At 41.3% G+C, this 25,323-nt stretch overlaps 2 protein-coding genes across 4 annotated transcripts; both read left to right on the top strand.

Annotated features, from left to right (window-relative positions):
- The first annotated feature begins 10,434 nt into the window (after nt 1–10,434).
- LOC116258465 (kinesin-like protein KIN-8A) lies at nt 10,435–14,720 on the top strand. Of its 2 annotated transcripts, none has more exons than XM_031635632.2 (6): nt 10,435–11,667; nt 12,103–12,376; nt 12,503–12,553; nt 12,647–12,739; nt 12,827–13,999; nt 14,369–14,720. In XM_031635632.2, the coding sequence occupies exons 1-6, from the start codon at nt 10,790–10,792 to the stop codon at nt 14,411–14,413; spliced, it is 2,514 nt and encodes an 837-aa protein (XP_031491492.1). In that variant the 5' UTR covers nt 10,435–10,789; the 3' UTR covers nt 14,414–14,720. The 2 variants fall into 2 exon arrangements, with proteins under 2 accessions (XP_031491492.1, XP_031491491.1); XM_031635631.2 differs by having other exon boundaries at nt 14,303–14,720.
- A 4,970-nt stretch (nt 14,721–19,690) lies between these two features.
- LOC116259726 (dof zinc finger protein 5-like) lies at nt 19,691–23,214 on the top strand. 2 transcript variants are annotated; one of them, XM_031637637.2, is made up of 2 exons: nt 19,691–19,895; nt 22,203–23,214. In XM_031637637.2, exons 1-2 carry the CDS (start codon nt 19,731–19,733, stop codon nt 22,824–22,826), a joined length of 789 nt encoding a protein of 262 aa, XP_031493497.1. In that variant the 5' UTR covers nt 19,691–19,730; the 3' UTR covers nt 22,827–23,214. The 2 variants fall into 2 exon arrangements, with proteins under 2 accessions (XP_031493497.1, XP_031493498.1); XM_031637638.2 differs by having other exon boundaries at nt 19,762–19,895; nt 22,040–23,214.
- The last annotated feature ends 2,109 nt before the right edge of the window (nt 23,215–25,323 follow it).

Raw genomic sequence — 25,323 nt, 5'->3', positions numbered from 1 at the left:
AAATTTTTTAAGATTTTCACACTTATTTTTTTCAGGAAGACGGGCGGTGGTTCTCTGTTTCTTCAAGTAAACTACCTCGTCCCGTTGACATTTCTGAGCCCTTGATTGCGTGCTCCCCAATCCCCTTCTTTTTTTTTTTTGCTTTCCCTTCCTCCTCATTTTTCTTCCTTCCCATAAAAGACCTTTCCCAGGAAATCGTATAATAAAGCAAAGCCTCCCCCTCATTTTCCCCTGTAGCCACTTTGATCTTGAAAGAAAACTCAAAAAACTCGATCCCCACCAAGATGGCCGCCACCTCCTCTTCCTCTTCTTCTGCTTGGTTTTCTCTGTTCTTACGGGTTCTTGTCTTCCTCCTGATCGTGTCTCCCCATCTGACGCTCGCTTCTCGGGATAGATTTTATCGGCTGGATGGTCGGCATACTGCTCCCAACTCGACAAACTGGATCTTCGACTTGTTGCCTAAGGGGACGCCGTTCACTCCCTCAGGCCCCTCTTTCAGGCACAACGAGCAAGTGAATTCCATCGGTCTTACTTCCAACACTGCTCCTTAGCCTCCCTCCAGGTGACGATCCTGAAAGCAGAGTTTATACGATAGGAACAACACGCGGAGAGGATGGTTCTCAAAATATGGTTTTCTTCCTCCTGCTTCTGTACCTTTTACATATTATAGAACAGGTAGATCATCATTCTTTTTTGGTAGACAGACATAAAAGGTGAAAGCTGCAGTTGTTTTTTTTTTCTTTTCTTCTGTTTTTTGGCTATACGATACCTTCTCAAACAAAGTATAGTTATGTTTTAATTTTAGGTTTCGATGTACAAAGCTAATCTATTTGTTGTATTTGGACTATACTTCTGATTCATTTTCCAGTGACTATCAATAAAAGCAGGCATTCCTTTTCAGTTTTCTGCTGTATTTGAGATTGTTTTTCTTGTATTCTTTGGACGAGAAGCTGCTCTGTATTAGCTATGAGCGATCTCCAGCGATTTGCTGCGATTGGGATGTTAGTCCCTTGATCATTAATCTCGTCTGATTGATGGGTTATGTGGTTTGATTAATGTCTGGTGTATCTACAATATCAATCAACGCTTTCATCTTGAATCGCTATGGATTTACTGCGGCCGGGGGAAAGCAACTCAATCAAAATTTCGTCGACCATTCTCTGTTAAAATGGCCATTCATTCATCGATGCGTGCTTTCATTTTGTTCGAACGAGCAGATCAGAGGAAGCAAAAAAAGAAAAAATTCCCACCTCTCAATTTCAACTTTTCGGTGATTCATAGTTGTACACAGAGAGAGAGAGAGAGGGAGAGAGATTTTCTCACCACCGCCACGCTCACCGACGGAACGAAAACACGCTCTGAAGCTACGCGTTTTGTTGGTCAAAAGTAGATACACGAGAGAAACTGGAGCAGCGAAGCCCCCCATTTCCTTCTTTCTCCTTCTCCTTTTCTGCTTCCTCTTTAGTCAACCTGCCCACCATCTTTTCTCCATAAAATGGACGTGTTCCCATTGTTACTGTAAATTATGATCAGAAAGTAAAAGAAAGATCAACAGATCTTGCAAAAGTTGGTGAAAAGCAAAAAAAGAACTTGGAAAAAACAGGGATCCCCTTTGAAGACAACTACCCAAGTGGCATCTCTATAAGCCAGGAGGCGGATGAGTAGGTGGAGAGGTAGGTGCAGATTTCGCGTCGCGTTTGCGATATGTGAAGTTAGGCTAATGCTTTCCAGTCCTTTTCTTTAGATGAAGTGACGTTTCGGTCGGCATCTAAATGTATTCCAAATTTCTTGCTCTCGGATAAAAATTTCGCTGAACTCAGTCCTAATGATAGCAGAGGGAGAATTGATTTTTTCTATTGATAATCTTTGCCTTGTCCCGTAAAGAATGCAAACAGAGACATTTACGTAGTTGTCTTTTAGCCATTTGAAGTTGAACATTCGCTAATCAGCCCCCCCCTCTCAACACCGAGATATTTGTGTAATTGTTTTTTAGCCATTTGGAGTTGAATATTTTGTATCAAACTGTCGATGTACTGTTTGGTTCTCATGGTGACATGTTCTATAATGAATGATGGCCTCACGGATCAGGCCGCCGTATGTGCCGATCCACCACTCTTTAATTCATAACAGATGTGGAACGCCGCATCTCGTGTACGCTATGAATGCAAACGCGCTGTCCGGCACAAGAACATGCGTCCCAGGTTAATGATCAATCACGAGATGAACGCCGGAGGGAGGGAGAGAGACAATGAGCTCCCAGAGACAAACGAGATAAACGTGCAGAGAAGTTTATATATATATATATATATATATATATATATATATATATATATATATATATATATAGAGAGAGAGAGAGAGAGAGAGAGAGAGAGAGAGAGAGTAAGAAGAAAGTCCTGACACAAACGAGCTTGTAAGTTGTATTGTGGCATGAATACTTTGAAATTTGAATCGAGCGGTATGAATATTTTAGTTTCTCATAAAAACATATATCATGTGGTTGTTTTCTAATATTTGAAGGGATCCATATATTTTCGGTGAGCAAGAAAAAGAGTCCAAAGTTTTTTTTTTCCCCAACCCCTTGTACCTTTAGTGTATGGGGCTTGCTTTCGATGCCATGAGAAGCTCCTTCAAGCGCACCTCAACTCAAGGGTGGAGCCAGAAATTTTTCATAAGGCGGACCAAATTAAAGTTTTTAAATTTTGACTAGGACCGAAATATCGGTTTTGAAAATTTTTATATAGAACAAGTGAAATTTTTTAACATTTACATGTAAAATTTTTAATTTTTTTTTTGAGGTGGCTCGAAGGCCCATGTCGGCCCTACTTTAACTCCGCTCCTGCCTCAACTTATACCATAATGACCTCTTTTTTACAACACATATGGTTAACTTTTTGAGAATTCAAAACAAAAACTGTCGTCGTCTAACAGGCATCGTCTCAACTGCTGTGTCAACCCTTGGGCATAGAGGGACCCTTATTTGTGTGTTTATTGAAGTCTTGGGGGTTCTTCAGAACTTGAGCTCTTTAAAATCCAAAAATCTCATATCCTGCGATTTAAAATCGTAGTCTCTCTCTCTCTCTAGATTATGTGTCAAAAAAAAGATTATCCCAGCTACCCGCAAGATGATCAATAACTTGGTACCAAACAGCAAACATGCGTTTTTGGGTATAATTTGAACGAGCCTGCCTAACTTTTCGTCACCTATTGAAAATCGGAATAAGAGAAGACAAATCCGCATCTGGGAGACCCCTAGTCAAAGACAATCAACACCTAAATGATCTCGTTATTGACTAGAATGTGAACCTGCATGACGTTTGACTTAAGATGCATAAATAAGCATTGATCTGCCTATATTTTACAAGTTAATTGGCCTTGGGCAAGTTCTAATTGCCGGCAAACCATTTTCCGGCGTGAGCCCCTATCACTCATCAGATACAAAGGAGTCGAAACAAGGCTAAAGATGGCCGGTTTCTGGTCAGGTGGGCGCTTGCTTCCCCACCTTGGCCGTCCGTCACTCATTTGTCTTCCATTCTTTCAGCTGAGCACAAGGCCCTACACCAGCTATAAACCAAAGCGCAGCTCCATGATTTAAGTTGTCCCGAGGTAAAATGGTGGGACTAATTTTCAGGACACAATTCAGCTGTTTGGGATGGGGACGATTAATCAAACGCGCATAGTCAAACACAAACCAATTATTATCATGTCTTAGGCGACAAATTGTACCCCGTCCTGTCGTCGTCATTAAAATCAAGTATACACAACGTAAACCCATGTTTTTGCGGTACATAATCCCGTCGAATGTGATAAGGTTCATCATTTATGACCTTTGTGCATGCAAACAAACCTCAGCCTGGGCGCGTCCTGAACACACGGCGCAGACTGAGCCCAGTGAAGAGGGCGTCCAAAGTTGAAGGCTCTTGGTTTTATTGAAGAGTTTACTGAAACACTTTCGTCCACATTGAGTGCAGCCAGAAGGCAGCGTTTAGGAGACAACTTTGAGAATGGCTCAGGCTCATGGTGGGTTGAGACAAATTGGGAGTGGGTCCACCAGGATGTGGACTGACAATCCGCTACAAAGAGACCATTCGTCGCGTGTTCGCATTGGTAAGACGGTCAAGGTTTTCTTGGTGAAAGTATTACGGTGGGAGTAGGGTTGAACACGAGAGTATTGCGGTGGGAGTAGGGTTGAACACGAGCCGAGTCGAGCCCGAGTTCAGTCATCTCAAGCTCTGCTCGAGTAATGAAACTTCGAGCTCACCTTGGCTTGAGCTTGAGAATAGCTCGATGGAAGCAGCTTGAGCTCGACTCAGCAGTTACATGTTGAGCTCGACTCAGCAGTTACATGTTGAGCTCGACTCGATTAAGGCTCGACAAATTCGTTTGAATAGAATTGATATTCATCGTTACATGTTGAGCTCCACCTCGATTCAATTAAAGCTCGACAAACTCGTAAACTCGTTTGAATATATCAACTTGATTAAGACTTGACAACCTTGATTGAGGCTCGAGTTCGACGCGACAGTTACGTGTTGAGCTGGAACTCAACTCGGTTATTTGAACGAATCGACTCATGAACTCGAACTCGATTCTTTAAAAAAATGACTATGCTTGAACTCGTTCACAAGCCGAGCTTTAATGAGTCAAGCTCGAGTAGCTCGACAAGTTGTTCACCCCTAGTTCGGTGTAGTTAAACGAACTGATCACGATTTACTTCTTTTTAGCTAAGCAAGAGGTTTAAAACCATCACTAAAATTGTTCTGCTTCAGTGGTTAGCGGTATATATCGTTAACTTGGATACCACCCCATCACTTAAAGATGCAAAGGCATAGCACTGACGGGACTCACTAGAGAACCGCCTTAATCAGACCTATAACTCGACCAACTACGCTGTGCCCCTTGAAGCCGTAATTCCCTTAGTTTAATCGTTTACATATATAAAAACTATGTGAATCGTCCCAGCTATTTAGTAATGTTAACTATGCAAACCAGCTTTAGGATATTAAATAAAAAGAAAGGTATGCTAAGATGCTTACATGAAAAGATCTGCTAGCATGTTGGTCATTTTCCATTATAGAATACAAATTTCGTTGAAAAGATACATGGTTTCCTTTTTCTTAATTAAAAACATATTACCTACATATATGTGCACCGCATTTAACGATTTATGGTTTGATGATACGGTTGACACCATTAAACAGATGACATAATATAAAATCTGTAAACAACGACATCACAAATTTTTTTTTTTGGCATCAAAGAAATTCTATAAAAATTTATTATAAAAAATGGATTGCTACTGCCCCAGAAAAGAACAGTTGATTGAATGAAGTGGGTGGCGAGAAAAAGACGTATCAGTAGTATTAAAATTATTGACTTACAAAATCTGATCAACATGCAAGTGATCATATCATTATGCTTTCCTTCGCCATCAGATTCATGGACATACTGAGTTTGGATTTAGCAAAAAAAAGTAAGCCCATTTTACATATATCCACCAACTTTTAGTCCGATGCGGGGTGCGGGTACGGGTGTGGATGCCGGTGTCGGTATGGCATGGTGGGGCAAGAATATTTATTATTATTATTAATTTATTATTAAAAATAAACTCAAATTAACATGGTGCGGGTTAGGTGTGAATCTGGGTCGCACCCGCACCCGAATCTGCACCCACATCATGTCGACGCGGGTGCATCACCAGGGTTGCCGCACCCTGGTGACATAAATCAAAACAATGTCCGCATTATAAATTTATATTATTGGAATCTTCTCTCTCTTTTTGACAACGTAATTTCATTTGACTTTTTGAGTCCCAAATGTGAGGGATCAGAAAGGGACTCCGCCCCTAATTAGCATCGAATCCCTCTATGTTTCCCTTCCTTCCCCATAATATAATGACTTGTGGTTGATATTTCATATCACTAATCTTTGGTAACGAGAAGTACAACATTATTTTTATTTTCAAGGGTGGAGCCAGAAATATATTTTGAAAAATAATAAGGGCTAAAATAGAAATTTTAAATTTTTTATATACGTTAAACTAAATTTTTTTAAAATTTAGACTAAAATTTTTGAATTTTTTAAAATGTGAGGGAAGGACAAGACCCTTCCCAGCACCTTCATTTGCCTCTGTCAGCGTACTAGTGAAAGCAGGGAGACAACTAGTTTGAGAAATGTTATCTTGGTAAACATTTTCCGTGGTCGTCCTTTCCATGGGCAAGCTGAAGTATCTAGTTTACTGCTTGTGATGGGTTCTGCTACTGAAAATTTATTGAGGGTGATGGACTGAATTTTCCCTCAATTCAGTAGAAAATAAAAGGATTTTAGGAAAGTGGGGCAAAGGACAAATGACCTGAAAGTATTAATTACTATAACCACAGTCTTACGGAGGAAACTTTTCATGCTAGAGTGGATAAAATGAAAGATCGAGGTTGTCTGTTCTTCGAAAAGATGTGGTCATCTATGGCCTTGAGGGGTGTAAAGTAGCTGGTTGTGTATGTCGGCACATAAAAGGTGCACTGTGAATCCATAGTGCTACTCTCTTGTAGTTATCCACGGCCTTGAGGGGTGTAAAATAATTCGTTGTGTACGTCGGCACATAAAAGATGCACTGGAATCCATAGTGCTACTCTCTTGTGGTTATTCATGGACTTGAGGGGTGTAAAATAACTGGTTGTGTAGGTCGGCACATAAAAGGTGCACTGTGAATCCATAGTGCTACTCTCTTGTGGTTATCCATGGCCTTGAGGGGTGTAAAATAATTGGTTGTGTAGGTCGACACATAAAAGGTGCACTGTGAATCCATAGTGCTACTCTTTTGGATTATAAAAGACGAGGATCACAACGGATTGACAGGTGTACTATAGTCCATCAAGATTTTCCAAGTAGCTTTCGATCCATAGCGGCAAGAAGAAAAGAAAGGCTTTGCTTACGCGAAGATGAGCTTGCTCATATATGGGACCAAGACACTAGATATAGTGTTGGATAGGCAGATTTCCCTACCTTCAAAGGCTTAGGCTTAGCTATATCCCCACATCTCCACCTTAATTAAAACCCCAAAAGAATTCTCACTACTAGTCAAATGCTGCTCCAAAAGTTAGTTTGTGAATCGAATCTACTGTGCCGTCGACGGATTCAATCAAAAATTTATTTCAAGAAAGGTGTGGAAATTGTGTAAAAATAACAAAAAGGTTCAAAATATTTTTAAAATATTGAACTAGCGACGGATTATTTATGTGCCATCAGGCCGTCTCAGTTGATATCAGAATAGTTATTGCAAAGAAAATTAGTATATATAGAAGGCTAAATAGTCATACTTCTGAAGAAGTCTAGACATGGAAGGAAAAGGAAAACACGCAACCATATACCCTAGCGTCAATACATGCCAACTTTTTATTTTTAACAAGTAGGTACCCAATCTTTCATGATAACTCCCAAATTATTGCTTTCCAAATAAAAAAAAACTTTTTTTGAAAAAATAATTTACAAAAATGATTCGAAAAGAGATATATTAAAAAATGCTTGTATTGTCCAGATTAAACAGCAAGGGCCGGCCCTCGCTGTTTCGGGCGGTGGCAAGAGTTTTTGCTTTTCTATTTAAACTTTTTGATATGTATATATTTTTATATTTTCCTTTAGGTAGGTAATTTTATAAATGCTCTTATAAGTTCATGTCCTTTTATGAGGCAGTGATTTGAAAAGTTTTGACAAAATCTAGAGCGCCCAGCGGCCAGTCGTTATTTGCTCAAAAGTCGAGTGAATTTTGTAATTTCTTTTAATGGCATGGAATCTTTGGAGGGTTATATCGCTTAATATATGCAAAAACCATGGTAATTGGGGACAAAAATGATCAGGGAAGATGAGCTTTCTTATAAACGCTCACCCTCGTCATAGAAAAAATAATCGTACCACTTAATTAGTTTATTTTGTGAGCAGTAATGAAGTCTCAGGCTCAGTCTTTATACTTTATACCTTGAGAAGACAATATCATGAAAGGCCAATGCCAAATTTGGTTCATATACAAAAAGGTTTCAATATTGTTGTCATTCTCATGAAGCATGACAGTCCAGAGATAAGTCAAGTTCTTTAAGCCCAACTCCCAGCACAAAGCATAAAGAAGCAGGTTCTAAGGGTAAGTACGCTAGTCACAAGTTAAATTTATGGTCCAGAGGATGCCACCAAGTCCCTTGTCTTGGATGCCATTCTCTATATACCACTGTGAAGGGGAAAAAAAATGAAAAGAAAGATCTTCATTGATCCTTTTGTTTATAAAAAAAAAGTGAGAAAGGAACTATACCATCTTAATTTCTGACTGCTACACCTAACATGCCTACAAAAACAACTAGATCATGACTGCTAGTGGAATGTCTCGATCGTAAGCGTCTTCTTCTGTAAGCAGTAGCAAAAGTAGGTCATCGAGTACCGGTCTTATACTAGTGCAGTTTTGAAACTAGAAGAGTCAGTTGAGGAGAATGTCACCTCCTTCCGCTGCAACAACATTGCCACATAATTTACTGCATTCTATGTGCCGTTTCAAACTGATAACATCGTTACAGCAGAAGCATAAATCTTTCTTCTTCTTTCTGCTTTTTCCTGAAAGGCATCTTGAGTCAGGAAGATTCACTTACATTCCTTACTTCTAACTTGAAAATCTCAAGTGACTCCTTGGACACGCAGGTGGAGCTGTTCTGCTGTAGGGTACTATTGAATTGAAAGCCTTGTCATATAAAGACTGGAGACGATTTGGTGCCAACTGTTACTGATTATTTTATAATATGTGGTCAGTTTCCTGATCTGAAGTAGATACATCTGATTAATATGCAGCAACTCGTTTTTAGATGACGAAGATGATAAAGTTGATCATGTCATCGCTCATCCGTGTTATATTTATAGCGATTGGCAGGCGACAAGGAAGTGCTACCTTCATATAAACTAAGGCAATGCAATAAACTAAGATAATGGAACGCTCCCCACATCATGAATCTCAAGTTCCGTGCGCATTTGTGGAGGTGATAGTACACTCGAGTCTGATAAGCCTGTTTACTGTCCCAACATTGGATGCCAATTATAAGTCAAACTGCATGATATGATCGCAACAGTAAATGGCAGCAGTTGAATTTCAAGGGCAGACTGCAGAGGACGGAATCCAGGAAACGATATTTTTACAGGAGTCGGTGCAGGAAATCGTACTGTTCACAGGAGAACTGGTCATTTGTTAGAGAGTTGGGCCTGTGCTCTTGTTTCAGCAGCAGGTAACTTCACCTGTTGTTTTCCAGAACTTCACCTGTGACATGAGAACCTTTCGTTCTTTAGGCAGATTAAAATTTCATGGTTAATGTCCTGGCATTCAGAATCTGCACTTGCTAATTAGGCTTCAAATCTAAACTTGGCAGCCTGATTTTTGGAAGGTTTAGAATTAAAATTAAGATTAAACAATGTTAAGAATGCCTTTTTGGGAGTTGCCACTTTGTTGAAATAATGTGAAAAAATCTACAGGACTCCTTCCGTTGAGAATTAAACAAGCTCCATTGAATGAAATTCAATTCCCTGCTACCATATATGGTTGGTACTTTTTTTGGCAACGTTGTTTTGTTGAAAAATTTTGAGAAGCAGTAAACTTTTAAGAATACAGAAAAATAAGAAAGAAGGTTATGAAATTGATAACTTTATTCTTGTTTTCTTAAACCTACATTGATAAAGATTCAACGAAGTTTTTAAAAATCCAAGATGTTGGTGTTAAAGTTTTTTTACCGATAACCGTTGACAAAAAAAAACCGAGTTTTAGTGACAAAAAAGAAAATGGAGGACGAAGAGTCTGTGGGGCGAAGTTTGATAGCTTAAAAGACTGCTTTAAAAGTTGTGCGACTTAACTGTCCCAGCCAGACAATGAAGAATCTTGAGCTATGTACAAAAAATCATGGATTTAAGTTTGGATAAGGGATGGTTCTACCTACTGTGAATATTAGATCTATGGATTTATGGTTAGTCCACCCTTTCATCTTCCTTAAATTCATAAATTTTTGTATACAGCATGGATTTGAGATTCAGGCTATTAAGACCCCCTATTTGTTTAAATGGAAATTTTAAGGAAAACAACTTCATATTTGAGATCCAAAGTTTGGTGCTATCAAACTTAGCCTCTGTGATATCAGATCACTGTATATTTCAGATCCGTGGTAAACAAACACAGCCTTAAAAAGGTCGTTGCCTTCTCGAGCCTAGCAAGCCCACGTAGGTAGCTTGGTTCGGACCGTGGTTGATCCAACAATAAAGTCGAGTCCTAACTTTTCGTCTTTTTAGTGTAACGGATCAAGTCTAGCAATCCAAACTTTCGAAAACGTATCGCCAGAGAAAATATGACCGTTGAGCGGAGTCAGCGCTTCTTTCCTTCCCGTTACCCTCTCTCGGAATTCAAAATTCCTCCCACATTGACAGTTCAACCGTCGATTCTCGTTCTCTGAAACGGACGGCATCGGATGAGCAATCTCCTGTTTCTTACCTCTCCTCCTTCCTCCTCTTGCTCTCTTTCTCGCCTTGCTCCTGCGCCATTTCCTCCAGTCTTCGTCCCTCTTCCAGTGTTTTTGTGTTCTGCAATGGCAGCTCTTCTTCCTTCTCTGCTCAGGCCTCCCTCCTTGGTTTCATAAGGCACCAATCTCCACCACTTGGTGTTCTGGAAATTGGGTTAAAGAAATGCAGCAGCTCCCCAGATCGTAGTCTATCTCTCTCTCCCCCTCCCTCTCTCTCTCTATACGACTATACTTCTTCTTCTTCTTTGACTGAGGCCCCAAACATGCCGGTATCCACTCGGTCTCACATCTTGACGACCCAAGATGATTCTAACCAAAAAGCTCGAGCCAGGATCGACCGTCGACAGGATCAAGAAGACCTGACGCAACCGGTTGGGTCGCTTCTGAAAAACCCCCACCATGGATTGAAGGAGAAGATGAAGGCACTCACGGTCCTCTACGAGCAACAAGTTGCATCCAAGAACACGGCCGGGCCGAGAACAGAGGATAGGAAAAGGTACTCAACCCATCCCAGCGTTGATCTTGTTAGGTCGGGAAGACGGAATTCAAATGGTGGTGCTAGTAAGGAAGATGATGAGGCGCTGAAGAAGCAGATAACGCGTGCCGACACCGAGATTGGCGGTAGAAGAGGCAACATAATGAAGGAAAATGCAATTTACAGTGGTTTGAAGACAGAAAAGAGGTCGACTGTAGTTGCAGAGGATTTGAACAGCTGGGGCAAAGGGGTGCATGCTAAGGAGAACATGATGGGGCTCGAGAGGATGGGACTTACTTGTCCAAGACCGCAGAAGCCATCAGCTCCATCGGTTGTTAGGAGGCTATCAATGACGGCGGCCGTGCCGCAGCCTGAGGACAAGGTTAATATGGCACAAAAGACTGGGAATGATCTGGGAGCAGTCCCGGAGATATCCGACATTGGAAGTAGAATTCTGGTTTTTGTTAGATTGAGGCCCATGTCCAAGAAAGAGAAGGAAGCTGGTTCTCATTGCTCTGTTAAAATCCCCAATAAGAGAGATGTCTATTTAACAGAGCATGCTAGTGAAAATGACTATCTTCGGTTGAAAAGGCTTCGTGGTAGACATTTCACGTTTGATGCTTCGTTTCCTGACTCTACCACTCAACAGGAGGTCTACACCACAACGTAAGTTTTCTACTTGGTAAAATTTCAGCCTTGTTCTAGATTGAGCCCGTTAAAATCTAAAAAATGAAAAACAGCTAGTTGAAACAGCATTTTGAACATCAGCAAAATTAAAACCTTGTTACTGTTATGAAATACTCAAATGAAGATTCTCCTGCGTTTATAGGACATGTAGAGTACTTGAAAATTCAGGGTTCTTGGATTGCCTGAGTCATGAATCTGCGAAAAATTGACAGCTGAGTTCAACGTTGTAAAATGAGTTGGTTTCTCAAAATGAGTTCTTGAAAAACGTTGGTTTCCACAATTTTTTCTGACCACCAATAATTTCTATTCTACTGGCATACTCTGTTATTCAAGGAAAGGGTATCATTTTCATGCATCACCATCTTCTGCTTAAGTTTTCGTGTCTGACAAATGAAAACGCGTCGTTCCTTGCAGCACGGCTGACCTTGTTGAAGGTGTGCTTCAAGGCAGAAATGGATCCGTTTTCTGCTATGGTGCTACTGGGGCTGGCAAGACGTACACAATGCTGGGCACGTTAGAGAATCCAGGGGTTATGGTCCTGGCTATCAAAGATCTATTCTCAAAAATTAGACAGAGAAGCTTCGATGGAAATCATGTTGTTCACCTGTCATACTTGGAGGTCTACAATGAGACCGTCAGAGATTTGCTGTCCCCTGGCAGGCCTCTGGTCCTCAGAGAGGATAAACAGGTGTGCCCATGCCTCCCCAATACATAATTTATGTTCCTTCTAAAATTATAATTTCATATGATCTTTATGCTTCGTGATTCCGCTTTTACCTTTTTGAAACAATACAAAAATCTTTGTGGTGACTAGGGAATTGTGGCGTCGGGTCTTACTCAATATAGAGCCTATTCAACAGACGAGGTCAGCTGTCCCGCCATTCCAAATGGTTGATAAATTGTGATGTTACTGTAAAAGGATTGCTGATACAGATGGCTTGACTTGTTCACGCTGCAGGTGATGGCATTGCTTCAGCAGGGGAATCAGAACAGAACAACTGAACCGACCAGAGTCAATGAGACTTCCTCCCGCTCCCATGCTATTCTTCAGGTCATTTTAGCTCAACCATAAAATTTCTCTTAACTATTGTGACTCCAAAATTGAAGAGAGTAACAAAGTGAAAGATTATATGTGCAGGTGGTGGCAGAGTATAGGGTGAAGGATGCATGCAACAAAGTTGTGAACAGAGTGGGAAAACTATCACTCATCGATTTAGCTGGTTCAGAGAGAGCTTTGGCAACTGATCAACGAACTGTTAGGTCAATCGAAGGTGCCAACATCAACCGTTCTCTACTTGCTTTAAGCAGCTGCATCAATGCACTGGTGGAAGGAAAGAAACACATCCCGTATAGAAATTCAAAGCTCACCCAGCTCCTGAAGGACTCCCTAGGTGGATATTGCAACACCGTTATGATAGCAAATATCAGCCCGAGCAGTTTGTGCTTCGGTGAGACACAGAACACGCTACATTGGGCTGATCGAGCCAAGGAGATCCGCACGAAGGCCTGTGAATTTGGTGATGAAGGTCTAGATTTGGGCAACTCTGAATTTGGAAGTGATCAGGCGAAGCTGTTGCTGGAAGTGCAGAAAGAGAACAGGGAGCTGAGAACGCAACTAGCTCGCTGCCAGCAAAAGCTACTCACAGCTCAAGCACAGTCCCTAGCAGCCAATGCAGCTGCATCACCGGCACCTTCAGCTGGAACTGCTGCCTCCCCGCTACTGTCGCCTGCAGGTTCTGTAACAAAGAAAGAAAGACGACGCACCAACAATGCTTCCAGCTTGTGCCCACCAACGCCAGAGCCAGAGATCGTTCGCAAGTTAAAGCAAACCGTTCAAACTCTCGAGAGTGAGATAGAGAAGATGAAACGAGATCATGCTCTTCAGCTGCGGCAAAAGGATGATTTTATCAGAGAACTTTGCCAAAACCGGCTGCAAAAGGAAGCAGCAGTAGCAACCGAAGCACCACCACCATCCCCACCACTTGGGAACCTGCATACAGTCGATAGTAAAGCAAAAAAGGCATCATTGAAGTCCAATTGCAACAAGCATGTCCTGACCAGATGCTGTGGAGCAGCATCAGCTGCGGTAAGGACCGCAAGGAGGAGAGCAGGAACAGCTGACACAGATACAGTTGAAGGGCAGCTGAAGAGCCCCTCTCACAGGTTTGTGTCACCAGTACCGACAGCAAAGAAGAGGAGCTTCTGGGACATCACCACCGCCAACAGCCCTTCCGTAGCCTTGGTCAATGGAAGGAGCACTAGGAGCCATGTAGCTGCCACCCAGCAAGACGCTCCTTCCATGCTCTTACAGGTGAGATCTTCCTACTCAACTAAAGAAATCGTAAATTGATGAAAGAATTTGCACAAGTAAACCACCCTGCTCATCTGATAGTTTAGACGTGTCTGTTTTTAAGTTATTCTGCATGAAATATCTGTATTGCCTATTATACTCATAAAGCATGCATCAAAGAGATAAGTAACAGAGAAGAGCTATGTATTGGCGTTTTTCTTAGTCCGATTTAGCTCAAACCTTGTTTTTGTTATACTTTTGCTTTCTTTTCTTTGTGAGTGTATATTAAAGGAGAAGGGAAATGAAGGGTGATTACTGATGCAGCTTGCCTATCCGTGTTTCTGGTTTGTGTTAATGTTGGGGCCCCATCTCGTCAATTACATGATCCAGCCCGGCTTTGCACGCCAGAGACCTGCCGTTTCCAGCAACGAATGACCACGACGACAATGGGGATTGATGATGGTGGTGGTCATGGCTGCTCCTTCTATCATTCTGCCAACAGAATCGTCAGCAGCCGCATCAACCGAAGCTTCATTCCGGCTGCTGCTCTTTCTCTCCTTTCTCTTTCTTTTACGTCTTTAAAGAAAAAAAGAAACTGAGGAAAACATAGGCCTTTGTGTTTCCTTGTTTGTTCTTCCTATTCAATTTCTGTGTACCATATTTGTTTGGTGGTGGGCACGCGTTTTGTTGCCACTCCTTGCTTAATCATTTTACATAAAAAGCTTCGTTTGTATTTTTCTTATTTTGCCCACTTCTGGTGCTTAATCATTTTGCATGAAAACTTGCTTTTGTACTTGCTTATTTTGATTGTTCAGTGGGGATAATCTCCTTCATTCTCCTATCCCTGATTCTCTGCCCGGACTTCTATATGGACTTAAGATCAGAAACGGCTGGTGTTTGTACACGACATTTTAGTAAACTCCTCCTGACTTGGCTGTGTAAGCTCCAGTATGTCCTCCATTAATGGAGGATAGTTTCAGAATTTTACTAATGCACGGCTCAATATCATTTTCCCGCATTGAAGACGGTGAGATAGTTACGTTTTTTAAGTTTTAAGCCGATTCAACGACTGTTCATCCCGATTCTATGATCCTCTCGATGCTACTTTTCTCATGCACAGGGCTGTGCAAATGACCTTCGAGCAACTTGTTCTACTAGTACATAGAAACTCAACTGTTTCCTATGCTCATTATGGCAAGCAGTGATCCATTCCGAGAGTTCTTCAAAAGAAAAAATTTCAACCTCAAAATATTAAATTTGCCGCGCCCACAATACTGTTATTGAGAACATTGGCTTGAATTGGACCAATCATTGGTGGTATAAATGGCTATACTTGGGCAAAAAGTTTATAAGAACACAACCATTTAAGCACCTAACATTTGGTAGAAGGCTGTGGGTGCTAGCAAGATGGTTGCACAAAAGTGTTCGAGTACCACAATGACGAAAATACCCTCTCTTTTTGGTGGAAAACATGGAGCCTCACTACTATGACAACAGGATGAAAAAAATGAAAAGTCGTTCTAAAATTCTGCACCCCGAATAGAATGGTCAATGTTTCACATCTGATGGCATATTAGTCATTTTAGCACCCCGAGCACTGAGGCGAATGTTCGGATTGGACCATTAAATTGTTGCAAAAAGAGAGAGAGAGAGAGAGCTGATAAAGTGAAAATTCATTAACAAAATTGAGTGACGAGAGAGAGAAAAAAGTCATAAAGTGCACTACTATATCTGAGTGACGAGTTCAAAATGTTGGTATAGATTGAACATTACAATTTCAACAAAACCACAACAAATTTCACAGCCCTCTTTAGTCATGTGTAAAGCTATCTGTGAAATTCCCGTGATGAATCTTTTGCAGTAACCCGCTAGGCCGAATTCAACATGACTATAAAAAATCCCCAAGGAAAGGTTAGATTATTACACCTTCAAAGGAGCAATGAAAACACACAGAGCACCAAAGGACAAGATCAAGTACTAGAAGCACAAGCATCAGTACAAGATAGCAAAACAAAGTGCTAAAAGCACCCACAGTACAGAGGAGCGGAGCCAGAAAACAAGCAGAAGAACCATGGTAGCGAGTAAAACGGTTCCTCCTGCACCACATGATGCGGAGAGCAAATGGATGGGATGGGTGGGCCGAACAAACTTGGAAGGAACCGAACAATAAATGATAATAAAGGAAAAGGAAAAGGGAAGAAGGTGTGAAGGTGAAAAAGGGAGGGAGGTTAGATGCGGAGGCTAACGTGTTTGGATAGAGGGAAATCAGAGGATACTATAATGGATGGAAAGGAAAGAAAAAAAGAAAAGAAAAAAGATGAATTAATAATTAGAAAGAAAAGGAAAGAAAAAAAAAGAAAAGAAAAGGATCTCTCCAATTTTAAAGGAACTGTAATTACACAAATAATCCTTTTCTTACCCTCTCTTTCCTTTTGTTTCCCTCACTTGTTTATATCGCAACCAGCTCGACCATCTATGCTATGCTCGACTCTCTGAGAGGAAAGAGTCGACCACGAATGCACAAGGGGTAGGAAATGACCAAGATAATATGCCTTTTATATACATTTGTTGTTGCATGCAATGGGATGTTGCATGGAAGTCGCTCTGAGAACAGAAGGCAAAAGGTTTTTACTGTTGTGGGTAGCACAGGCACAGGCTGCGCACCGCCAGTCACGAGGCGGAGGATGTAGCGCGACCAACGTCAGAAAAGGCCCAGGCGACACTGAATTTTTTAGATGCGTTCGGCATACGATCCTCTTATCGAGAAGAAAGCATGCAACGCTTTTGTTTGTTGAAGGAAAGTGGGAGGATCATGATTATCAATGGAGCTGCCCATTCAAATCAGCTTAAAGGTTAATCAAAACATAAAATACAGACGAGGAGGAGGAGAGACCTGAACTCGAAACAACAGCCGCAAATTTCAAACGCAGAAAATATAATATTTTTTAGTGGCCACGCTGGTGGGGGTTTCAGGGGAGCACACTGATATATATATTATATATATTCTTTACAAATCCTAGGGGAAGACTTTCTTCATCTGCATTTCTTAAATATTTTATTATCCCTGTACACATTTGGCTCCACCCTTGATCTATACTGTACATTTAAGTTAAGTAATTAATATTAGTGGATCAAAGAATGAGCAAATCCAGGTATAGTGCTCCTTATGAATCTATGCCCATGTGCAGATTTTTAGTTTTCTTCCTAAAATAGCTGTTCCCGACCTTGTCGACTGTTTCTTTATGTATAAAAAGCACACGCATATGATAAGCAACAATGAAATCCATTTCATATTAATATTAATATCGACACAGGACTCTTATGTAATGAGGAGAGTGTGGTTTATGAAGGCATGATCTTATTTTTCTCTTACTCATATATATATATATATATATATATATATATATATATATATATATATATATATATATATATATATATATATATATATATATATAGAGAGAGAGAGAGAGAGAGAGAGAGAGAGAGAGAGAGAGGACGGATTTTTTGTGGCTTGGGGTGAGTTTTCGATAAGAACTGCCTCATGATCCATCCAGTTAGCGGCGCCTGCTTTCTATCAATGGAATAAAGTGCTGAAAATAAATAATGACGTCCGACTTGCGGGATGTGTGGATGGGAAAATCTTGCGTCAGCATAAGCACGTAATAATAGTCGCAAAATTTTCACAAGGAAGAAAATACACAAAAAATACTATTTTGCTATCTGATATTCGGGTTCGGTTCTTCGGTTGGCGACATTTGCTAAGAGAATCCGGTTCCACGTTTTGGGAGAAAACCCAAACGCCCCGGTTTGTTCTGGAGCTCTTGGACGGCGGTTTTCCTACATTGTGGGCGAAATATGGATCAAGATTTATTCGGGTCAGGGTACCTCCTCGTGGCAGATAAGGACGGGTCCCCTTTATCTACCCGGACCCGAATCATGGATAGAGATCAAAAAAGGGAAGGAGGGAGGAGAGCAGGAGATATTGCTGGGGCCCGAATGAATTGGAGGGCGTCTGCCACGTGGACAAGAGCAAACGGAGTCTTCTCTCTGTGGTCTGCGTCTTCGGTTTCGCATCTTCACCGTTGACTCTCTTGGATTTGGATCGGATACTTACCAAACCCGAAACTCTCGTTTCTCCCGTTCAGTTTCGTCCTTGTCTTTTTTTTTTTTTATATTAAATTTTCCATTTCAGAAAAAAAATTATTTTAGTGAAAAGCGGCAGAAGTAACGATCGAGACAGGAGGCCCTGAATTTGAATGGAGACCAAATTTTTGTGGTCGATGTCACATTATGAAATTTTTTAATTTGGTTTAGACCGATTTGCGGCTTAAAAAGACTCCCTTCTTCCATCAAAATGCACATATTTGACCCAGGTAGGTGCATCAAGATATGTTTTGGTGGGCGGAGACACCACTCCAAGTATTTATGTATGATTTCTTAGATGTTAATATGAAGAACTCGCTTTCATTGATGGTGAACAAACCTGTGCTTATTTTCTGATCCGATCGATATCTGTTTGAAACGAAATCTAAATCTGAATCCGACTAGATATCATTTCCTAAATCCAAGTGGGGACGTTGATTTTTTGAACTATATCTGACTTAATTAAAGCAGCTCAGTTAGATATCGAATTTGAATCTAATCTACTGGCGTCTCTAGGCTTAATGGCTAGATGTAACTCGCACCTATGTTGTTAGTCGACGGGGGAATAGTTCAAGAATAACAGTTTCATGTAGGTCTTCAAGGCTTAGATGAAGTTAAAAGCATAGTTGGCAAACTCTCTGGGAGTTACATATCTCGCCATGAGTCAAGGTTTGGGAGAGGTAGAACCCGACTCGGCCTCATTCACCCAGACTCGACCGAAATCGCTCGATTCGATTATAGTAAAAAAAAAAAACATTATGGTTATTCGAATACTCAAACAAGTCAACTCGCTGACTCAATGACCCGATCATCTCATCTGTCAATGATAGTCTGAGTCGTGGGTTAAACAACTATGGTTAAAAGATAGACGAGTCTTTTGAGTTTGCGGATTTGGGTAGAACCAATGCCCCAATAATTGATACCACCAGATTCAGTGCTGCCAGGTGCCACGATGGCGAACAGTGCAAGCAAAAGTCCATTTGAGAAAAGGTTCCCTCAACTTGGAGGAGGTAGGCCTCTGTGTGCCTCCTCTTCTTAGTTCAGTTCTGCTTGCTTGGGTTGGCTTTTTAGTGACCAAAAGACCCTCATTTTTATTTTCCTAAATAAAAAATAAAATAATCTTTAGTTAAAAAACAAGTGTTTTTAACGGTGAAAATAAAGCAAACAATTCGGATAAACTAAAATATAGTTTATAAAAGTGAGACACATGAAAAGACGAAATTGTCCCTAGGGTTATGGGAGATATGCCCTAGAGAAGACGCGCGCAGATCTTATCCGGGTTGGCGCTCCGGCAAGGAGAGAGAGAAAGGAGGTTTTGAAAGAAAACCGGGGGCGGTTTGGTTGGGCGGAAGTGCTGACTGTGCATCACGCGTTCCCCGAAGCCAACTGGGCACGCCGAATCATTTGGGGGACTTCCACCTGCTTGCCATGTGGGACCCACCGCCCCAGCCCAACTCGTGGCTCAGAATCGCCGCCCGGCGGTCGACGTGGCAGGTGTGGGGACCGACGAACCCCTCGCACTCTGGCTTTTAAAAGATTTGAAGGGGGCGCAGGATTGCCGTCGTCGACCAGTGAGGACGAAAAGAAAGAAGCAGGGGACGACGAAATGAGAGACGACGTCGCCGGTGCCGCCGCTGCCGCCTTCAAACTCTTCGGCCAGACGATCCACCACCGCCACCACCGCCAGTACTCCGCCTCCGTCTCGAGCTCCGAAGAACCTCGCTCTCGCCTCACCATTCCGACGCTCGACCCCGCCACCACTTCCCCGAAGGTCCGAGCCCCTTCTCTCTCTCGATTTCTTGTTTCGCCGTTTTCAGAAACTTTTTTGTTTTCTTTTCCTTTTGTTCTCATGGAGAGCGACCAAACTTAGTTCTGGTTTCGTCTTGGAGGGTATCATCGATGCTCCCCATACTTTCCCTGTTCTTTACATGGTCTCTCTGTCTCTTCCTCTCATTCATGATTAGTTCTCCCGTGTGTTTTTGGTCGTTCTCAAGAGATTTTGTTCGGTTACTCGGCAATTTTCCAAGTGGATTGGATACATGCCGGAAATGTACTTCCTACTTGCATTTTTAAAGAATGGGGATGACTCCAACTAGAGGAAGGGGAGATCTGAGAGATGTTTGCTGCTCCATGATTGGGTTAGAGTCCGGACTTCAGACTCCTCCTCTCAGATCTCCTTTTTCTTTACGTGCGGATGAAGAGAATGATAGTACTGATGTCCAACAGGAAGACGAAAGCTGTGATGACGATGGTGACGAAGGATGGTAACTATATATATCGATGAAACTCGTCATAATAGTACACAAAAGTTCACAAACAAAACTATTTGAAACTATTACTACTGCAGTGGATGAATCCTGGAGCTGGTTTAGCGACTTCCGAACCTGATGAGGAACTCATTTGAAGCTACCTGTTCTCTTATATAAGGAAAACAAATTAAGCCAGTCACATGCCCTATATTTTTGCCGATCTTTTCCGGTAGAAAAGCAGTTGTCTACGTGTGATTTGTCTGTTTAAAACATAAAATTCATGTGTCTTCAACACTAGAAAGAAAAAAAAAAGATCAGTTCGTTGATTTTAATATCTTATCCAGAATTTTGAAAAACATCATTTTATACGTTTACTGATATTTCAGATTAAAAATGAAAATTATAGAGTAGATTGTGCAGAAAATGAGTGAAAAGTGCTGAAAATTAAAGGGGACTAGCCGGATCAGTCTTAAAAATGATTAGAGTTATATATATATATATATATATATATATATATATATAAAGAGAGAGAGAACTAAAATTTTGGGGATAAGAAGTGCCAGTTACAATAAGAGAGAGAGAGAGAGAGAGAGAGAGAGAGAGAGAGAAATCTTAACCATGTGAATGTTTAATGAGTAACTTTTCAAAAAAAAAAAGGCTACATAAATAGATCTGAAATTGCAAAAAATGTAGAAATAAGAGAATATTGGTGAAAATGCAATGTGATCGGATTTTGTGAGTCAGGAAACGGAACATTATTTCTTCGTAAATTCCAATGTATGCATTATATTTTCATTATTTGTTCAATATATAGTTTTGGATACTTTACATTTGTTTCATATGGTTGGATCTGTGTAAAAAACCGAAAAATGGGAACAATAGTAGAGAGCCCCTAGATTTCACAGACATTAGTCCACATAATTTCAGAATCTACACGCCCACAGTTTGTGTATATGTGTGTGTCTGTGTATGCCTTTGTGTGTGAGCTGTGGACTTGTACAGGAAAGAAAATGACAAAAAATCGCTTAATCAAAACGGCATTTTTAATCACAAAATATATTTTTTCATTTGTTTACTCCAACTTTTTTTAACTGCAATTTTTTTCCTCGTGCTTTTCAAGACTACTTAATGCTTCATCCTTCTGTTCGCAGCTCAGACTTGCCGCTTCATGTATTTACAATTCATCTGTAACTTGGGCTGGAATTAAAATGGGCTAGATCTTTCTTTCACAACGGTTGTCCTTTTTGGGTGCTAGTACTTCGATTAGTGATTCAAAAAGATAAAATTTTAGTTGGGCGTTTGGGATTTCTCTGAGTCTGCTGGTCATGCGTTCAGCAGTTTTCAGTCTGATCCTTCGCAAGCTTGTCTTGGACGATCAAGTGCAAAGTCGATCCTGAATCGCAAATAGTTAAGTAGTTAAAAGTGGAATTGGTGATAAAACTTTGCAATGATGTCGATTTCTGCAGTAAGACCTACAAATATACAGACGATGTTCTTCATTTTTTCTTTGGAACAATTAAATCCTGTTTCATGTCTCAAAACCGGATTTTGATGCTAAAATGGGTTGTTCAACCTGATTATACCTCTTTAAAATAAGGGTAGGTCTTGTCGATGGTTACAGTTACTGGTAAGTATGTATTTGTACTAACCTTGCAAGAACACTCAGGGCACAAGCTCAAGTTTGCACAACAAGGCTTCACCTTCTGATGTTTGCTCCACCAGGCAATTATTAATTTGTTCTCCCTCCCTTTCTCTCTCTCGCTTGCTCTCTCTCTCTTTCTCTGTCCCCCCTCTCTCTCACTCTCTGATATGTTGATGTGATGAATCAGGAAGCAGCATCTGAGAGGGAAGACCGTACTGAATCTGATAAAGAAGGAGAACGATCGTCCCCTTCGCCAACTGCTACGAGAGGAGAGTATCAAAAGCCAGCAAGCGAAGCAGGGCAGGGAGATGGAGATGGAGATGGAGATGGGAAGAGAGTAACACCAAAGGACAAGTCCGGGGTGGACAGGACGGCTAAGTGCCCAAGGTGCGATAGCGCGGACACCAAGTTCTGCTACTTCAACAATTACAGCACCACCCAGCCGAGGCACTTCTGCAGGAGGTGCCAGCGGTTCTGGACCAATGGCGGCAACCAGAGGAACCTGCCCGTCGGCTCCGGCCGCAGAAAAAGAAAGCCAAAGGCGGCGGTGTTCATCAAGGACCAGGGGGGCCAAGTACTTGATGGGTTTCTCTGTGGGCATTCTTTGCCTTCTTCCTCCTCTGCTCCAAGTGGATCGTGGGGTCATGGAATGGAAGAGTTGAATCTGGAGGAGGTGAACCAGGAGGGCTTCAGCAGCTTGCTGGGGTGGCCTCATGGTGGCTACCCACCTGCCTACTATTGCTTTGATGGCGAATCATGCGATGCTTCGGTTTCTTCCGGTTCCAAATACGGAAGCTCATCGAATGGATGAAGAGAATTTATGAGCCAAATTTGTGCAGCAGATCAGTTGCCAGTTGACGTTGGATGATCGATACCTGGAATCGCTGGTGAGAGACTTTTGAAATTGTCCATGAGACTGAGATTTGAAAACTTGGAAAATTTGGCTGCCTTCGTGAGAGAGATCGGAAGGGCGCGTGGGCCGAGTTGGCTCACTTCTTGCTCCGTTTCTCGCTTGTTGCTTCATCATCTTCGGCCCTCTCAAGAGCCCAAGCTTGACCACAGAAGACATGAGTGCTCATTTTCAATCTAATGGGCCGGATCTGGTTTGAACATTCTGTCATTTTCCACTGTATCGGATAGGAATTCGACGGGGCCTCCTGTATTTGACTGTCATGAATTGCAACCCCACAATTGTTCTAGAGAGAGAGAGAGAGAGAGAGAGAGAGAGAGAGAGAGAGAGAGAGAGAACTAACATTATAAGAAAAGCCAAATAGAGGTTAGCACCGATACAAGGCCAGTAAACCACCAAGAGGCACCCCTTAACTCATACCAACATTTCTCCACTACGCGTCACCCTGCCCGACTAGCTATCCTACATGCCTTTTGGCATTCTAGGGAGAGAGAGACAGAGACAGACGAAGAGAGAAAGAACCTCGCCAAACTTAGTGCGCAGTCGGCCTTCCAGTTTGTGTCTTCTACTGCTCTGTCGGCGACTCAGACCAAGTGGTTTTTTTGGTGCTTCTATGTCATTAACAAAAGACATGGTGCTACTCACCAAATGCATTCATTATCTTCATCTGTTTTTAGTTCTTTCAAGCTTCGGCGTCAAGAAACTCATTAAACGCATTAGCAAGTTGTTTCTAATGTCTCATACATGTTTTATGCAGATAGCGACTTGCACATTGAAATCACTATGATTTTAAATAATTTATGAAGGAATAATGAAAACGAGACATCAATCACTAAGTTTAGCATGTGGCAGATAGCTAAAAAGTATGCATGACAGCCTGATGTCTTGTAACATCATGTGCATGCGACTACCTTTTCTCTAATAATAAAAAGTGTGTGCCAACATCACAGTAGTTAGCCGACTCCCCTTTCTTGATACTCAGTTCTAGCAATATACAACTTGTCTTTGTTCTAGTGGTACCCTTCTGGTCTCTAGGCAAAAGATGTACCCCCTACCAGTACAGTTCTTCCTAATGTCCCCCTGATTTCAGCTATGCGTTTGGTGGATCAAATGTGCCCTTCAAAGCTTGTTCTTGATTAGCTAGCATTCTCTTGCATGGAACGGCACAGAACTGTTGAGAAGAAAATCATTCATGTAGAGCCAGTGCTTTGATGGAAGCCTCCAAAAGTATCTCGCTTGATCCATTATGATTTGGGTATGAAGACGTATCAAATCTGGAAGAAACAGAAAGTGGAGAATATTCAGTACAATTGCAGTTCCATTCGTCAGAAGTTGATATATATTTTCCCAGGAGATATTTATGAGTCCTGCATATACGATTCTTTGTAGAAGGGCAAAATAAGAATTGTCATCAGATATTTATTCTACAGTCTATAAAAATTCTGTAATTCTCTGTGTGAAGTAAGAAGGCATCTTCTCTTTACTGCAATTTTCGTTGTCTTCTTCTTTACAGCTTTCCCTGTTGTTCTCTGCTCTACTCTAAGACAGAGCATATTTCCTTTTGCTCTGAATTATGGGCACAAAAGAGTGTGAACTATGTTTCTTCCCTATCAAATAATCCCAAACGTTCTGGCAATTTCATGCTTTCTACTTCTTATACTTCTTCTGGATGTTTTTTCAATTCTTTAATTCACTATGCGCTTCAATGGGATGCCTGCGCTGCTGAAATCTTTAAGCTTTAGTCGATCTGCAAATTGCACAATGAGATTGCTTTAGTAGTTGCAGCAGGCCGTGGTGAAACTGAGGAGTTGGATGTGAGTCGATGACTTCAGGATGAACCACCATAATCAAGGACCTATCTGCATATCACCGCTTGGTCTCAATCACTGGGAGACTCCTGGAGAAGTAAGGATACAATGTGAAAGTGACGCAATCCATTCAAGGGCCAGTGGGAACAGAATTGAAAAAACGAGGCATCATGAAAGGAAAATGTTTGAAATTGTGCCTTCAAGATCTAGGGAATTGAGCCAACGATGAGGGGGCGGGGGTGGTTCAATCTCCAAGAAACGGAGGCATGGTTCATTATTGGAACGACCATACCAGGTATGGGAGATGTTGATGGCCTAACCACTTATCATGTTCTTAAAGAAAATGTAAAAGAGAACGAGGAAGACAGATTTAACGTGGCTCAGCTTGTTAAAGCCTACATCCACGGCTAGAAGGCACTCAGACTGTATTTTTAAAGATGATATACAATGACAGAATTGAGTTTCTTTCATAGGGAAAAATATTGAGTTCCTTTTATGGGGAAAAATTTTAAGTTTTATCATAGGCAACAACTTTCTTGCCTAGATTAGATAAAATCTTTGATTGATCCCAAAATTGTCGCCTTTCCTTA

This window comes from Nymphaea colorata, chromosome 8 (assembly GCF_008831285.2).
Source record: "Nymphaea colorata isolate Beijing-Zhang1983 chromosome 8, ASM883128v2, whole genome shotgun sequence".
Classification (NCBI taxonomy): Eukaryota; Viridiplantae; Streptophyta; class Magnoliopsida; order Nymphaeales; family Nymphaeaceae; genus Nymphaea; species Nymphaea colorata.
The sequence above is the reverse complement of the archived record's forward strand: the minus strand, read 5'-3'. Positions and strand labels throughout refer to the sequence as shown.